Source organism: Myiozetetes cayanensis, unplaced genomic scaffold (assembly GCF_022539395.1).
Source record: "Myiozetetes cayanensis isolate MyiCay16 unplaced genomic scaffold, myiCay2020 scf3, whole genome shotgun sequence".
Taxonomy (NCBI): Eukaryota; Metazoa; Chordata; class Aves; order Passeriformes; family Tyrannidae; genus Myiozetetes; species Myiozetetes cayanensis.
The window spans coordinates 52,393,305-52,411,266 of record NW_026087521.1 but is presented as its reverse complement, the minus strand read 5'-3'; the positions used below and the strand labels follow the sequence as shown (position 1 = coordinate 52,411,266).

Sequence of the window (17,962 nt, the reverse complement as noted above, 5' to 3'; positions counted from 1 at the left end):
CTGGGAAGGAATGCTTACAGAGCTCGCATGCCTTCCAGCATCCTAATTGACAATCCTACCACCCGGGGACACACCTTATCCCACCCTTTTTGTTCCTGGTACCTTGCATTTCCAAAAGCAATAAAATCCTGCACCAGCCTCAACTGTGCTAGGCATATTTAGCTGTATCATTTTGCTCAGCTATTGTTTCCATAATTACTTCCAATTAGCCACAGGGATTTATTTGCTATTTTTAGGATCATTTCAGCTAAAGAGGCACCTGATTATATGGATCTATATTTGCATGACATCTTTCAGTGGAGGATCTCTAAATACTCCGTAGGATATGAATGGATTTCTGCTTGTCTGCAGTGATCCTCCTTTTATAAGCAGGAAAACAGGAGCAGTGATCAAAAGACATGTCCAAACTCCCAGAGGAAATTTACACCAAACACAGGAACAGCAGCTTCCAGTTGTGTATGTTAACTATTAAACCTGTGCTAACACAGATGGAGAGAGGTTGGCTACACAGGCATTAAAGGAAATGCCGATACTGTAATTTGAAACAGTCGTCTCTCCTTCCACACTAACAGGTTCAAACACTGATTAGGCTTGAGGAGGGGAAGGGGAAAAAAAAAAAGGCTCCTTATCAAATACCAAACAAATGGCCCTTTTGTGCTAATAAGCAGCAATGGGAAAGAATGGCAGGGAAAGGTGTGGATTTTCAGAGAGTTCAGTGTACAAACAGATGGGGCTGGGATTTTGCCAGCAAGACTTGCCAAGGTTTTGCCCTTTATCACTGTTAAGAAGATCCAATCTCCCAGCTCTTTCTTCACGCCAGCTTCCCGTCTTTGCGTTTTACCTGTCAGGGAGATGCACCAGCAAAACTCATCCAGATGCACTGAAAAACAGACAACACATGGGAGCCAGTAGACTGGTGTTTCTCTCTTTTATTTAAAAACAGTGCTTCATTACCATTTGCAAAGGGTTAGGAAGGGTTTCCCCCCTTGCTTAGAGTTTATAAAAGCCAGCAACATGATCAATAATTTATACACATGGATAGTAATACAAAAAAAAGGAATAAAAGCTAAAGATCTAACTACTCCAACCTTCACAATTCCAGCTACTTGATAATAATAGGAATAACCCAATGAATACTGTATGGTCTGAAAGCTACTATACAATATGATACTTAACGAGGGAGGGCGGGAAGTTAGAGGCTGTCACAAAGCCCTGGGATGCAGATACTGCTTCTCCAGAGTCAGCAGGGAAATGGGACCCTGGGCAAGCGGCTTGGGCGTCCTAGGAAATGATCCAGGGGAAGGGAACGCGTCCCACCTGGGACACGTTCTGTTCCCCGGCGGTACCTGGCAATGGGAGGGGCTGGGGAGACTGCGAGAAGGGGCAAGTCTGTCACTGCCATTGGAGGTGCTGCGGCATCTCAGCCTTGCACTGAAAATCTGCAAGTCTCAAGTAGATCAGCCTGTGAGGTCAGTAAAATACTCCACCAGCTCCGTATCGCTCTACAGCCCTGGTTCTCATTTGCTATCAGCCCCAGGTTTTAGCTCCAGCTATATACAAGCAGGATTTATCATATAAAAAAAAAAAAATCAAAAAACAAACGAACAAACAAACAAAAGAAAAAACCATGAAAAAAACCCAACCAAAACCAAATCATATCCCCTGGGGTAAAAGAGGATGATTTCGTCACTTGATAATGCAGCCAAACCGAGCTGCCAAAACTACAACACACGCAGCACACACAAAATACTGTGAACAGAAAAAAATAGAAAAACATGACCAGAACTGAGACTACTAATGTGGGAGGCCTGATTTCTGTAATTTACTCTGTGGGGAATCAACAAGCCCTTCCACCAGCAGAGAACTGGGAATCTGGCAAGAGATTTCTTGACCCACTTCAGAATAACAGCAACAAAGAATAAAAAATAAAAAAACATTCCCAAGATTAACCAGCATTTTGCTGACTGCCAGCCAAATGAGTATCTGGGTGGACGGCTTTAGACACCAGCGATCTCCTGGTGAAATCAGGCAAGACTTTTGGCTGACGTGTTCTTGCTCTACCATGAGCTGAGAGGCAGCATGGGAAGCTTGTCTCCTGCACAAGCCGGGACCAGCTGCAGCCCCACTACCTGGAGAGGACAACCGCTGGCAGCGCTGGCAAGAAGTTGCCTTCCAGGGTCAGCAGTGGCAACGGAGATGGGACTTGGACATCCCAAGACTCGTTTAGGCTGCCATCGATGCAGGCATTGCAGAGGGACGGGGGCTATCCTGACAACTCCTGGCTAGAGCGAAGCGTACCAGGGATAAACCCCAGAGCCTACTTGTAAAGGGCCCCATTTAGTGCTCTTGCTATCAGACTCCTGCTTGCCTTGTTGACTGGAGTTTTCATTGTAAAAGAGAAGTTTACTGGGGTTGCAGGGCAGAGAGGGCAATCAGTAAGGTGAGGGTGGAGGGAACGGGCTTTTCAGACATTAACATCACAAAAAATAGTGTTTTATGCAACAAAGAATCAAGAATCAAGTCTCACTGGTGTATACTACAAAATGTTTGACATTATCCAAGAGCATGTCAAAAATAAAAACACAAAGAAGTTTACATTGGATGTTTATCTTGTTCACTAGCTTGGTTCCCCCCCCCTCCTATTTTAAAACAGTGCAAACAGGTAAAACACTTTAAAAATCACCCCTCTGCACCAAGGACAGCATTCCCCCACCCTGCCAGGCTGGAGGGTCACAGGTAGCAGGCCCTCTACCACGCTGCCTGTGTGCTTTCCCTTTGGAGCTAGACTCAGCAAAAGCGCTCCCCAGAGCTGTTGTTTGGGTTTCCCTTTAAAATTCCTAAGTGCTCCCCAAACCCGTTCTCCACGTGCCTCCATCTTCATGGCCAGGATGGGAAGATACAGATAGGGACAGGCTAGGGGAAAAACATGGGTAGAACTGGGAGGCTCTGCTTTGTATTTCCCGCTGACGGAGCTCTGGGTGCTGGAATTGAAAGCCCAGCATCCAGTGCCTCTTTTCAGGCAGGGAAATGGCTTCATTAACCGTTCCACAACTAGCACTTGAGCCAGCTATTCAGAAAACCCTCCTCAGCTCTTGCTGTGCACTTCACATCCACAGATGTCTCAAAACAGGTAAGAACAGGGGATAAACTTCAACTTCACTTTAGGGACGGGGAAGCGAAGTCTAAAGTAGCAACACAACTGCTCCATGGCGACCCTTGAGGATCACTGACAGAGCCCTGCCCAAAACACAGGTCTCGGACTCCAGAGCTGGCGCTCTTTCTTGCTGGGCAAGTCTGCTCCCTCTCAGGCACTGAAACAGCCAAGCCACAGCTATCTTTAAACATGGCTTTGTCTATCTGAACTCATGACACAAGATCCACAGAACTGCTTAACCTGGGAAAAGCTGGCTATAGCAGGCTCATACCGAGCTCCCCATTGCCTCCAGGTCCTGTCATGGCTTTTCTTAGAAAAGCTAACCCACCTACAACAGAGCAGCCTCCTAAACATGGGGACAGGGACAACAGTTTGCTAACGTGCTGGGCACCAATACAACTTATTCCCAGTAGAGAATATGCTATACCAGTAGAAGTCATCTTTGTACCAGCACAACTGTACCCACAAGGAAATACAGACCAGCACATTAAATAAATCAACTCTTCAAACCAAAATTTTATCAGCATATCATCATGTGCTGGCCAGACCTATTGCAAGACAGTACAAACAGCTACACTTAAAAGAAACATTTTTTATTCTGCATCAAGAGGAATCCCAGATGTCACCAGACTAGAAGGTGACAAACAGCAAGCTATTTGCCAGGCTGCCTCTGTGGTTTCCCTCAGAAAGCCAAACCCTGCTTTGCAAGGGACCTGTGACTGCAGACCCATCACAGGGACAAGCGCTAGCTGCCATCATTCAAATAAGCCAGGGCCCAGTTTAATTTATTAAACGTAATTCATTTTGCATAGGGAGATATAGGCTTTGTCCTCGCTTCTTCAGACGATGGATATAGCCACGGCTTGGCTGCTCTGAAAGCATCTCTAGCCAGTTTATAACACAACAGAGCGAAACCAGAGCTGTTGTTCGCCAACAGGGAAGAAAGGCTGAAGAGCTCTCCTGTCATGGCACAACACTCACTCGAGAAACCTTGCTGCAAAATTCCATCTGGCATGCAAGTTTCTGGGAGGTCTGGTGCTCCGGACACCTAGAACCAGTGAGCTACCTCTGGCCTCCAGTCATGCAAGTGTCCCAGTGTCCCCTCTGCAGCTCACTGCTGAGGGCAGGAAACCGGGCTATCAGCAAGCTCCCTCAGCAGGGATCTGGCAGCATTAACTACGGAGTCGAGGAGACACTGCCTGGTTAACGCACCAGAGGAGCCTGGCAGGGAGTGACCAGAGCAGACCAGGCTCAGACACAAGATAATTAGGCTGGATGGTCTTAGAGCAGGTATTACTCGGAGATTGGGGGACCACAGCCCCGCAAAGGTTGGGTGCTTCTGCACTAACTCCCTCACATTCCTAAAATATACTCAGGCGGGCTGAAGCTGCCATGCATAGACTCTGCTCAGAGGCAGAAATGGGGCTGGCCTCCCTACTCCCAGAGAGGCCAAGTGGCAGGCAGGGATTGCAGGCAGCACTGCCGGGGCAGGGGAGGGCACTCGGGGACGAAGAACCCAGCTTTTCAGGAGCCGCAGTCAGAACCAGCTGAACTGAACGCAGGAGAGGGGCAGCAGGGGGGGAGCAGCGCCCTCAGGGGTGCTCTGCAAGCTGCGCTCCTCTGCCCGCAGCCTGCAGACCTGCTGCCTGAGAACTGCCTGCGGGCAAGGGAAGGCAGGGCCCCACTCAGGCCCTCCATTCACAGCGGTGGAAAAAGTCCTGTAGAGGCTTTTGCTGCATCCCAGCTCCTCAAGTACCCCGGCTGCCCTGCAGTGGAAATGGCTCCCCTTGAATATAACTATTTGTACCACAAGTCCTCCCTCTTCTACCCCAACTTAGGCAGTAAAAGCCCCCAAACACCCCGAGTCCCCCTCATTTCCTAGATTTTGTGAAAGCCCCAACACCCTGTTCCCCCCCTCCCCATTTTCAAGCTAAAATATTTATATACAAACAACAAAAAAATTGTCATAACTGCAACAAACCAAACTTTGGCTTGGGGAAAAAAAAAAAGTAAAAAACCAACGATAAAACCAGAAAAAAAAAGTGGCCAACAGGCTGGCAGTTTGGTGTCCTCTTCATCTATCTATTCCTCCACAGAATCAATAGCTTCAGCATCTCTAGCTTAACTAATGGCTTCCCCATTCTTCCCATTAGAGGTGCTGTGCACAGAGAGACTCCATGTGTCACTGGGGAAGAGCTAAAACCACGCGTGGTTGTGTATGGCTGGGCCAGGACACCTCCCCAGGAGCGGAACCTCCGCTTGGTGATGTTGCTTAGTGTTAAATGCAGGAAGTTTCCTATTCTGTATCAGCGGTGGATGGAGAAGCAGGTGTACAACAGGAGTTGGAGAGGCTTCACCAACAAACCCACGCTCCAAGCTGCCCTTCTGGGGGCAGTGGCTCACCCCAGCACCAACTGGTGGAGTTGAGGCAGCCTAATAAAATTACCCTTCTGCATCATCTTCCTACCATGTGTTGAGAGCCCTGCCTCTAACCACTGGGGTTACTGGGAGCCCCCCAAGAGCCGGCAGCTGAGCAGGGAGGTCTGGAGAGCAGCAACTCCCCATCACACCACAGCTCACGCTGTCATCTAAATGTGCTATCTTTGAAACACAGCAAAATTGCTGTATGTGAGAGCAGAAGGGAGATGGTCTTGGGAGTTGTGGAGCCTTCTGCTAAATAGTCTCTATGCTGCTTCTAATATGTAGTGTCTGTATGGACTCAGCAGACCAGGTGCACAACTTTCTACGAGAGGCTGGGCAAAACAAACCCAGAGGCTCCAATGCAGCTATTTAAGGGCCTGAAATAGCTTCTGGTAGGAAGTTCCTATGAATTCAGAGGTTGCACAAACTGCTTCTGCCAGAAACAAAACTACTTCAGGATCACATTTAGATATAAAAGATCCTCTTCCCCCACACAAACCCACATGCTTGTCCCTCACCTCAAGTAGCTTATACGTGACAGTTTTTTCCTTACTCATGTTGTTTGAAATAGATTACTTGCAGAAACACCTAAGCAGCTCAGGATGAACAGGAGCAGAGACCTTGCACGCTGGGCCTCAGAGCATCCGCCACGCTCGACTCTTCTGCTAACTTTCTTCCTCTGCAAGGCTGCACGTGCTTCACCTCCGCAAGTTTAACCACGTGCTGTCTGCAGCAGAGGTACTCTGCCTGATCCTGCACTGCATCTGCCACTCCTCGAGGAACAGGACAGCAAGGGAGAAAGATCTTGAAAAGGAGGAATGAAAATTAAGATACTTATAGCCACCAGCAATGGACAATGATCAGCTAGTAAAAGTTCTGTGAGTGGGGGAAAGGTCATCCTCATCAAAAACTTCTTCCAAAGTCTTATCCCCTATACAGCAGATAACAGCAGAAGTCTTAGAGCAGGTTGAAGGACTCTTCTCTTGTGAAGTCTAAACTTCTGACACTGCTGAAGCTGTCCCAAACCTGTGCGCGTCAGGTGATGACAGGAACGAGGAAAGTCTCTGCATTTCCCCCATTTCCAAACGTAAATGACTATTTCCCACCAGCATTTAGGTCCCAGCCACAGCCAGAGCGCTTCCTTCTGCAGACCAGAAATACGGCAGGTGAAGACTTCTCCCTCACGTCCTTCTGTCTCACAGGCACCAAGCACCAGACCCAGGGAAGTAACTCTGTCTGCGCGTTCCTGATTAATTGCATGATATCAGTTTCTAACCGCTTTCCTTATCACTAATTGCCTTTTCCGTGATTGGTAAGATAAGCTATGCACCAACATACAGACACGGAAATGCATTATTTTTACCACAGTTAAAAAAAAAAGAAAAAAAGAAAACAAAAAACCAAAAAAACCCAAACAAACAAAAAAGCACAATCTTTGGAACAAAAGAATTAAAGGCAGAAAGTTAAAGGAAAAAAAATACATATTCAAAGAACATAGTGAGGTATAAAAAAGTATTTTCTCTTTTGTTTTTGTTTTTTTTTTTTGTTTTGTTTTTCCTCCTCGACTTGCTATAGAGTTCCTCTACTAGTAAATATTGCAATAGCCAGGCCTCATGAACTGGGGGGGCTGTCCCACTTGCAGGGGGTTCACGTCACTTCAGTAGGGGGCAAATCGGCTGTAGCCACCTCGGTATAAACTCGCCTGTAGAAATGAAAAGGGAGAAGAAAAGGTTGTTAGGAGAACTGTGAGTGATACCCAGGACAACACCCAAATGCCTTTGGAAGGACCAATGGACCTCTCCTGGCACTGGCCCACCACCATCAGCACCTCTAAGAAGCAAGAGAGAACTCTGCCTGCAAATCCAAAGACGTGGCTCAGGAGAACATGCTCACGGCCAGCCAAGCTGGAGGTGAAGTTTGGCAAGTCTTGGTGAAAGGGAGTTCAGTACCGAAGAGGGGACTCACGAGTCCTAATCTCAAACTACTTTTCTAGGCTGCCTTTATAGATAGATAGCAGAGACCAGGACTTCTACAATGCTCTTCACCTCACCTTAGGGTGATATGATGACCAGGTACCCTAGAATCACCTGCTTTTCCCTCACTGACCCTAAAGAGAATCCACATGATGAGCTGAGGCTGAAACAGAGGTGCTACACTGCAGTTATCTATTTTTAGGTGTCTTTTTCTCTGAACACATTTGTATTCCAGCCTCTGCAACAACTTAGATACTGCGCTGGCCAGCAGATGGGCAAGCATGTGTTTTCAGCAAGCTGCTCCACTCCTCTCTGATGCCGGCATACCTCATTCCTGCCCTTGTGTAACTACTGCTGGCAGGCAGGACATCACATCCTTTCACTCTGCGGAAGAGGGAACCAAGTAAAGCAGCCTTGCTGCAAGATGTCACAAGAACAACTTATTCCCTTGCTTCCTACAACTGAAAATGGCAAGAAAGGGTGTCTTCAATATCCAACTATTGCTGATTTTTGCTCTGTATATCACCTCGATGCAGTTCTACAGATTCATCAACAGTGTTCTGGCTACTGGCATTTCTGGTCAGTTTTAATTTTCATTTTTCATCGTACCAGTTGATGTGCAAGACCACATAATAACTGGCCTCCTACAACCTAGTTCCTTTCCTAGTGCACACATACATATGAATGCAGAACAACTGGGAACCCAGCACCGCAGCTGGGTACTACTCCCTCGACAAAAGGACCTCCTCTCTCAACAAAAAAGTCTTTCTGGGTGAAGTTTCATTGCCTCGTACCCAGTGAACAGGTGCTCCCCACACTGGAAACGAGAGACAGCGCAAGAAAGAAAATCCCACTTACCACAGCGCCAACTCCGTAGCTAGCGGCAGGGGCAAGGGCATGGTAAGGATCTGCTGTGTACACCCTGCCATAACTGAAGAGAGGGAGAAAAGATATAAAAAGAAAAAAAAAAAAAGTCACTTGGGAGGGGCAGAGAAATAGCTGTCTGACCACAGGTAATGGAAGCAGCAGCATGCCCTTCCACACTCATGTATGCACACATGCACAGACAGGCACGCAGGCAGCCTCTCTGTGAAGAGAACCTAAGGGCATGCATCGGTATGAGATGGGCAGGAGAACGGCCTGCATGGAGGGATATGGTAGAAGCCATGAGCTTGACCTGTAGGGAAGAGGTCAACACCTTTGAAATGACATCTAGTATATCCCTTATCTCATGTGATGCAATTTGGGAGGAGAGTGACTGCTGGCGCTAGTGCTACTGGCACGGTAACAGCTGCTACATGGAAAGCAGTGAGGGATTCTCCATAATGAAAAGAGTATAAACTCTAATGGTCTCTCCATGTGCTAGGATTAAAACACGGCCTCACTGCACAGGAGATGAAAAATCTTAAGGCAAGCACTCTGATGATGACAATCCTTTGTATCTATTCAGAGCTGCACGTTACAGCATCCTAGAGCACTGCGTGAGTTGAGTCATTTTTACTTTATGGAAAGGGAGAGAAACACACCCAGTGATTAAGCAATGGGTCCAGAGTCACAGAGCAAGGAAAGCCAGATCTCTGACTCTGAGGCTATAACCGCACTGCCTCCTTCGTGCAGAGAATCACAGGGATAGGGAAGAGGCCAGGATTTGTGCCAGCTCACGTACACCGGAGGGCAATACTGTCCAGGAGCAGAGACAAACCGTGCATTCAGGTCTTTCGTGTTGGGTTGTCCATGCATGTGTGAGCATGCTAGTGCAAGAAAGACCAAAAAATGGGGGAAAGAAGTAGAAGTTCTGTAATGGATCGATGCTCCTTGAATCCCTGAGCACAGCAAGCTAGCCCCCATGGACACCTGTCCCTTACATACCCATCGCTGTAAGCTGCTGCAGCGGCTGCAGCGGCCGTGGCTGCTGTTGCAGTAGCAGGCTGTGCATATCTGTAGGCTGCGTATCCACCCTGCAGGAGAGAAGAGAACTGACTTTACAGATACCTGTCCACCCATGCAGAGCATAAAAAAATAAAATTTAAATAAAAGTCACACATATCACAAGGAGAGGAAGTGTTTCAAACTGCATCAGCTCCCATGTCTTGTCTATCGCAAGCATCACCCATTAACTCATGTATATTCCTTTCCTTAGAGCAACAAGGGAGGCTCTTCCACTACCCCGTTTAGCAGAAAAAACACACTAAAGAAGACTGAGCATGGTTATAACCCTGCAGAAAATGCAATTTGGCATGGAGGAACTGAAAATCAGAAGAGACCTGAAATCTTGCATGTAAACGTACTTTTTATGGTCCCTTCCTCTTAAGTTGGGGAAATTAGAGGTGGACACTTTCTGTGAAGTGTTTTAGAAAGGGGTCCATTCAGAGAAATTCCTGCATTTATTTATTTATTTTTTACCCCTCTAGCTCTTTTTTTAAGCCTGGAAAACCCAAAAGACCAGATTTTAATTTGGTCCACATGTGCAAAAGTATCAACAGCCAGACAAGCCAAAGAGCAGTCAGGAAAAGATGGTCAGAGAAGACAGTCCCTACTGGGTTCAGGGCTGTCAACAAGTAAACTGACAAGGAAGCCAATCAGACAGTTCTTACCCTCCCCTCCATGGAGAGAGGACAAAGGTCAAGGGAAATTATTCCAGAGCAGTCTGTACTACTGCTGCATTTCTGCAGCAAAGGGGCTTACACTGAGTAGAGGTAGTTACTAAAAATGTGCTTACAGCTGTGTTGGCAAAACATGAATCCTGACTCAGAGAAAGACCTGTGAGTCTTCTCCTGGAACTCCCACAAGGAGCTCTTGGGGCAGAGCAAGGCTTGGCTCAGGCTCTGCACACCCTGCAGTACTGAAGGGTCAAGGCCAGCCAGCTTTCAGACCAGGGGCAAAGGTGGCACAGCAAGAAGCAAAGGGGGCTCTGAAGCCCTGGTTAGGTCTTTCCTTACTGTACACTTCTGAACATATTTTTGTTAACTTGCAGGGAACGGGGGGCATGGTAAATGAACCGTGCCTTTGACTTACTTGAAACACAATGAGCCATTAAAAAAAGAAATCAGAAAAATTCCAGATAGTTTCTTTTTTTTTTCTTTTTGTTTTTTTTTTTTCTTCTTCCAAATGACATTTCAGAGTTTGAAGGAGCAGAAGGCAGAGTTATGCTCTTCACCTCCAGAATCAGCTCAACAAAGCTCTACCACTTCTTCCCTATATATCCTTTGCACATATGTAACTGAGAGTACAGGATCAGCTCTCCACAGAACTGTGTTTGCTTAGCAGTGCTCAATTTGAGGCTAGGTAGCTTTTAAATTAGAAGTAGTGATTTTAAACTAATTTTGATTGCTTTTGTGGGGCCTGCGTTAGCCCCATGGAGGCTAACATGCTATCAAAAACATGTTTGCAGAACCCTTCCTACTCCAGAGGAGAGGGACTTGCAGCCTCTTCAATTTTCTAGTTAGCAGAAGAAAAAGCAACCCAGATCTACACTTGTGAAACATCACCACGTGGCCTGGAAGATGTGTCACGTTACAGTTTTGCCCTTTTAATCTCACCTGGCTGTTTCAAACTCTGCGTTGTGGACTGATGGTTTGGGGAGGCTTAGCTTGGCTTTGCCGTGGTATCACTGCACCACTTTTTCCACCTCCAAAACGTGATGGAGGCAACTGGAATGAGGTGCAGCCTTAGTCCAAACCAAACCTTCATCAACCTCACCAAATTTCTTACTGTGGTATTCCCTTAGGTTTATCAGCTTCCTGAACCCTTGATCTGTAATTTGGGCACAGCACAGGAGGCATTTTCTCCTGGCACTACCCTCTGCAGGGCAGCTGGCTTCAGCATGCACCCTGATTCCCACTCTGCCCCACACTTGCCAGTCACATTTCTGATCAGAAGCCACTTCAAATGTGCCTGGCACATACTCTGAGCATGACAGCAAGATGCAGTTTGAAACCAAAAAGGCTTATCATGTAATTATCTTTTAACTCACGTCTCTCATAAAGGAAAACAAAACAAAACCAAACCAAAACAAACCAAAACAAAAAAAAAGAAAAAAGAAAAAAAAAAGAAGAAGAAAAGAAGGGTTGGAATCAGGTGTGGGAGGGGGAATGGCGTAACATTTATTAATCAAAATTAAAAACTAAGCATGCTGACATCTGGAGCTAGAACAACCAGCAAAGTCACCACGTTCAGACTCATATTGGCTAGTTCTATCCATCCCAGCATTCTCTTGGGACAGCAGTTCGCCCTAGGCTCTACCACAAGCTCAGTGAAGTACACAGCCTCAAGTACTAGAGCGTGCAGCCACAACAACCTGCTATTACGGAAACAGTCAGTCACCACTGGAGTTAACATTCCAACCTTAACGACTCCCCCAGCCTCACGCCCTCGCCCCCCAGAATGGCTCCCACCCTAACCCTGTCCCACACCACAATGTTAATAATTATAACAAGCAATAACCCATCTGTTATATCAGAGAAGGGAACAGAGACTCCACTGAGAGATTTAGAGCGGGATGTTAACATTTCTTCAGTCAACTGCACAACAAACAAAAAGAAAAAAAAAAAACAAACAAACAGGAGAAATAATTCATTGGAGAAATGAAGTTAAGAAATAGCTGACGTGTATTGCTTTTTAACCATGCACTGATGCAAAATTGAAGCTACTGGTTATTTAAAAAAGGAAAAAACAAAAAAATCTCAGGATAGAGGTACACACGTACAGGCAGACCTGCTCAGTTCAAAGCGATCTGCAAAGTCTACTTATGTGTACTTCAAATAAAACCAAAAATGGGGATTATAATGGCCATGGTGCATTTCTGTCATAGGAGCAATGAGTGTGGACAGCTGGGAGATTTCTGACACGGGGATGTATTTATTTAGCATGACCAGCAGGTCCAAATACCCCAAAACAGGGCAAAGAAAATAGGAGGAACTATTGCAACTATTATTCATTATTTCGTAAATCCTTACACCAAGCTCTGGGGCCTGTACAGAGCAAAGCAGACACTGTACAGGTTGCCTTACCCAGCTGATGCTCCTGTTCTCCATAACCCAGTGCCCACCTACATAATTCTATAAATGCATCTAAAGCCCTGCTCAGTTTGTCCAATGCACCAGATATTTTCTCCTGCTATTCCTGTTCACACAGAACTTTTAATTAATATGCAGAGCTCATCTGTAATCTCAGCTGCACAGTCCTAAAACCCCTGGTGATTTCTGGTGCCACTTGCTTCAGCTGCTCCAGTAAATATAAACCACAACAGAGTAGAGCATCTACAACAAAGAGGAACAATCATTTTTTTCCAGTGAAAAAATTAATTATTAAAAAAAAAAAAAAAAAAAAGGCCCTTGCTAGTTTCATAACATTCCTCCAGTGTCACACAGCCAAACTGCAACAGAAGACACCACTGAGTGACATAGTACCTGAAACCCAGGATAGCCATGCAAACTCCCACTCCATTTATCTGATTCCACAGGGACAGGTTACCCATCTAGGTTCAGTTTTCTTAAATCTTTAGCCTCATCTCAGAAGAGACGAGTGTGTCTGAACTGCTTGTGAAGATGTTAAGTCAGATACCTTTCTATCATTGGGACAGTTTAATCACTGCCTCCACAAGGAAACAGGAACTAATGAGAAGGCTTATGCATTTTTACTGGGCAGTAACAACCAAAAGGACTGTGTAAATCAAGATTATACAGGCTTTTGGATTGTCTGGGGAACATGTGAGAGGAACACAAGCCTAAATGTTGCTCACAGTAATTCAAGTTCTCTTTCTCTGGCTATTTGGCCAGTGTTGATGGGGCTATGCTGAACCCTTTCCCCATGTAGCACTTGAGCCTACAGACCTCAACTGCCTGTATTAGTCAGGTATTCACAAAAGCCCCAATTAAAAATTACTCTTCTGCAATGTTCTGTACTTGGCTCATCAACAAAGCAATATTTTATTTTAAATTCCTTCTTTAATGTTAGATGACAGCTTTTTCAGTACTGTCTTATATTCTCTGAAATAATACAAACATGGAAGAACAACGTACATGGGAAGCTGCAATCCCAACTAAAGCAGCATTCCAATTACTGAGCACGTTAATGTAAATAAATGACCACAATGCAATTCAGCTCAAAATAAGTCCATCTTCTCTTCCACTCTTCAGGTCCATATTAGGCGATCAAGAGAGTGGGAGGAAATCCAACACTACAGCTTACTATGCCAGTGTATCCTATGGTATAAGCCTCCCCCTTTTTTTTCCCTCCCTGCCTTAGACAGGCACACAAAGTATGTTGCTGGCTCTCTTTACTTCAAAGAGCCTTAATACCCCTAAGGCACAAGCACACACATAACCCTGGAGAAATGTGTAACTCATGGTACCAGTTAGGTACGTTTGACTACCTGCCAGGTTTAGGCAGAGAGCCCAATCTTAGGATCTTTTACTTGTCATCTCTCAAATGTGTCTTCTCCACCCCCAAACTGCCATATAACACAATTTAAGAAGCAGAAAGGGCTAGAACCCCTTCTGGTATTTCTGTATTAGAAGGGTGGCATATGTGCACCAGGAATGAGCATGAATGAATTAAAAGAGGTGACAGGACAACAGTGTCCATTGCAGCAGGTGCTTCTAACATGGTAATGGGACAAGCATGACCTTGTTAACCCTTCCGTTGAATTTATGTTTTGTTGGGTTTTTTTAGTTTTTGTTGTTTTGGTTTAGGCTTTTTTATTTTGAATGAAATGCCACTCAGTATGAAATCTGGACACACGCCACCCTGCTACAGCGGGGGCTTGGATCACACGTGAGTCTGCGCTGCCCTAAAAAAGCCTCTGTTCCCATCTCTAATGTGGTGCTGGAATGGTTAGTATAATTCAGTTTTTTCCACTGCAATCCACAATCTGATTGGTTGGCAGGTCACACTGGCACTCCTACCTGAGGTATTTTAGCGCTAATGATTGGTTCCTGTAAGACTATTCTATAACAGAACACAGGAAGAGCAGTTCAAAAAAACACAGCTGTGGAAAGAAACAATCATACAAACAGCCCGCAGCGGGGCTCACCAGCCTTTTCTTTCCAGTGGATGCAAGCACGCTTTTCACAGGCAGGAGCGGTCTTCGCATGGGTGGGTTTTGTTTGGGTTTTCCCCCCCCCCACCCAGATTGACCCCATTGTAGAAGAAAGATAACCTTTCTTATGATCCGAAATGAAGCCCTCTGCATCCTGGGGCAGGTTGTTTTATCAATTCAGGTGTCTTGCCAGAATGGGACGCATCCAACAACAGATGGAATGCCTTCTTCACAGAAGAAATGGCTAGCAGGATGGTTGCCCCAGGAAAGAAAAAAGGAGTGAGGAAAAGGAGGAGGAGGAAAATGAGAAATCGGTGCATAGCATATATGCAGAAAAAGCAGCCCAAACTTGGGACACTTCCCTTTTCATCTTGCCTATGACTAACCACTCCCTGCCAGCTTAGCTCCTTTTTCTACCTTTCCTTCACACAACCCTATGGGCTCAGACATCCTAAGAAAACTTGAATTTAACTTCCCCCTAGTCCTAACTGAAGTATTCTCTGTCATCCCTTCCAGAATCCGGACACGCCTATCACACCAACCAGAGGGATGGAAGCACTGCAGTGAAAAGCACAACTCAGTGGGGCACAGGGACACTGCAATCGTTCCACCTGTGACAAAGACATTATTTGGAAAGGCAGCTTCAAGTTTGGATTGTGACGACTTTTTCCTGAGCTCCACTGGAGGGCTTTGAGCAGCAATAACACAGGAAAAAGCAACACCATCTACCCTGATGGAGTCCCCTCTTCTATCATCCCACTTTCTGACAGACCATAGCCACCAACAGCAGTCATCAGAAGTCCACCTAATGGTTCTAACTTGACCTGGGGGCTTGGTTTTGTGTTACCTGATGGTAGTGCACTGCAGCACCAAGTCATTAAAGGTATTCTTCATTACTGAAGTCTCTGTCCTTAAAACATGCTAAATAAGCCTCTCTCCCCACCTGCAAGAGAAGCTCTGAAGGAGCTTTCTCAAAAGAAGCAGGGAGTAACCCTGGCCAGTCTTTCCTTTCAACATGGCAGACTTATACACCACATTGAGGGAAGAGGCACTAAGCATCACTCATTTGCTTGTTTACTCGCTGTAGCAAAGTCAATGTTGTGTAAAGCCAGTGTTTTAGGCGTGAAGCAGGAATATCCAGAATCTTTTGTTGTCCTTGACACAGTTTAATAAAGAAACACTTGACTAGGTAGATCAATTTTTAAAAGACTGCACACACAATAGTACACGTAAGAATGAAGAAATGCACCCAGTATCTCCATGCTCAGAGAGCACATTTTCCAACTGGTGTACCTGGGCTGGGAAAAGCACCTTTACACGACTTGATCCTCTACATAAGCCAACAAAATCCAAAAGCTAGTTCCATCCATTATCCTGAGTCTAACGCCAAGATCCTCCTTATAAATGTCAGGAATAGCACCTTCCAAGGAATGGGGATGTGAAATTCATGCTGACAACCGTGCCACTACCCAATACAAAACTTCCCCAGCTCCAAAGAGCTATGACCTACAATATCACAAAAGGGAACTCCGCTAGAGCTAGGCAGGCCACAAGATGCAATGGCAGTAGTGAACCTGAACATTTTTGCTTTGAAAGGCATATTCCTGCTCTGCAACAGCTCTCCCTCTCCCACTTTTCTCACTGGCCAGTTTGAATACCTCCATCCACAACCCACCTAGGTAAACACAGATGCCCTGGAGATTTGCAATACAGATTGGCTGGGTAGGACAAAGGCAATGACATGACAAAGTCTCCCATGGTATCACAGCTAATTCCCAGGCAGGAGGAGGCTGCTGACTCTTGTAACCGAACATCTCCACATATTTGTACTCTACAATTCCCCAAAGAGGTGAGAGAATCTAGCCTATTTAGGTACCATTTCTACTAGCAAAATGAGATGTCAGTTTTCACTCTAGCATCTCAGTCTCCATTTTTAATCAGCCCCAGTGTCTTTCCCAAAGGGATAATCTCCACATCCCAGTGGCACATGAACATTTTTAAACATACAGCTTGTTCAGTTTAGTGTGGGCTGCACAAATCAAACCTGAAAGGGCCCCAAGAGGGAAGAGAAAGGGGGAGGGTGGAAGGGGAGAAGGAAAGGGAAGGTCTGAGGCTAAACCAGTCCTGTTATTTTTATATCCAAATTATGAGAGAAGTGTTGAGAGAAATTTTAATTTGCTAGTCGTCTCTCAGGCTGATTAGTACCAGTGTGCGTGTGGGGGACAGGACACCCAGTGAACTGACCCTGGCAATGATCAGGAAACCCAAAGGCTTAGGTCTTGCACCCAGGGGCAAGCGCAGTGACAGAGAAGCATGCTTGCATTCCTAAATATATAAATATATATATCCACAAGGAAGAAGAAAATTAAAGTAAATGATATTTAAAAAAACAAACCAAACCAAACAAACAAACCAAAAGAAAAAGAAAACAAAACAAAAAAAGGCTGGCTTGTCAGGGGTTGGGGACGAGAAGGCTCCGGTGTGTGTACTTACATAGAGGTCAGCACCGTAAAATCCGTCCTGGTAAACCACACTGCAGAAAATCCACACAAAAACAAAAAAACAAAAAAACAAAAAACAAAAGAACAGAAAACACATTCCGGTTATTGAGGACGGCAGCATGCACATGCGTTTTACACAGGCAGGTGATGTATGAATCCACAACCTGGGCTTTTGGCAGGAGCAAATCAGCAAGAGAATGTGTGTGCGCACGCACGCTAGACGGCTCCAAGTCATCTTCCATGGCATGCAAAGGGGGAAGGGGCGGGCAGAGGGGGAGACAGTATGCGAAGGAGAGAGGGAGGGGAACCACCATCTTGTACAATAAATATAGACTCAAAAAGATCTGATGTCCTGAAGAAGAGAAACAAGGGTTTAGAAACCTCCACTCTTGGTTATTCTCCTGGAATGATTTTAGTTACCCCCTAAACACGTGGAAACGTTGGCTTCATGAAGTGGGTTTGTGAAATTGAGGAGCCCCTCAGAAGGCATCCCACAGGGGCTGGAATCACCTATGTCAGGAAGTGTGGTTCAGAGACTTGTGCCTGATTACATATTTCAGGCTTCACAGGACTGCATGACTTTGTTTCTGACATCCATACATCACCTGCTTTTACCCTGCACATTAGACATGCGATAAGATTTGGCTGATCACACAAGCATGCAAAGTATTATTATTCAGCATCTTAAAGAACCGATGCAACACCTCAGGAAAACAAGTCAATCAATTCTGATCAAAGTAAACACAGAGAAATGTAATTGAAAAGAAAAAACCAAAAATACCCACAATGCATTGCTTTCACAAGCAGAGATAATGAGCTAAAAAGGTTAGGTGACTGGTCCAAGGTCCGAGAATTGAAAGGTGCAGTGGGAGTC

The 17,962-nt window shown here is 45.6% G+C and overlaps 1 protein-coding gene across 21 annotated transcripts in view; it reads right to left on the bottom strand.

Moving 5' to 3' along the window:
* Positions 1-914: 914 nt before the first annotated feature.
* The window catches only part of RBFOX2 (RNA binding fox-1 homolog 2), a 173,910-nt gene continuing 156,862 nt past the window's right edge, over positions 915-17,962 (bottom strand). For 6 of the 21 annotated variants that reach the window (XM_050325385.1, XM_050325386.1, XM_050325384.1 and 3 more), the window contains 5 exons: positions 17,081-17,120; positions 11,992-12,068; positions 9,418-9,506; positions 8,407-8,479; positions 915-7,277 (listed from right to left, as the gene is read on the bottom strand). In XM_050325385.1, the coding sequence (XP_050181342.1) occupies positions 7,223-7,277; positions 8,407-8,479; positions 9,418-9,506; positions 11,992-12,068; positions 17,081-17,120 (334 nt within the window). In that variant the 3' untranslated portion in view covers positions 915-7,222. Of the gene's footprint in view, positions 7,278-8,406; positions 8,480-9,417; positions 9,507-11,987; positions 12,069-14,453; positions 14,497-14,707; positions 14,832-17,080; positions 17,121-17,962 lie in introns of those variants that run through there. The other 15 variants (XM_050325392.1, XM_050325387.1, XM_050325390.1 and 12 more) reach the window with 12 other exon arrangements.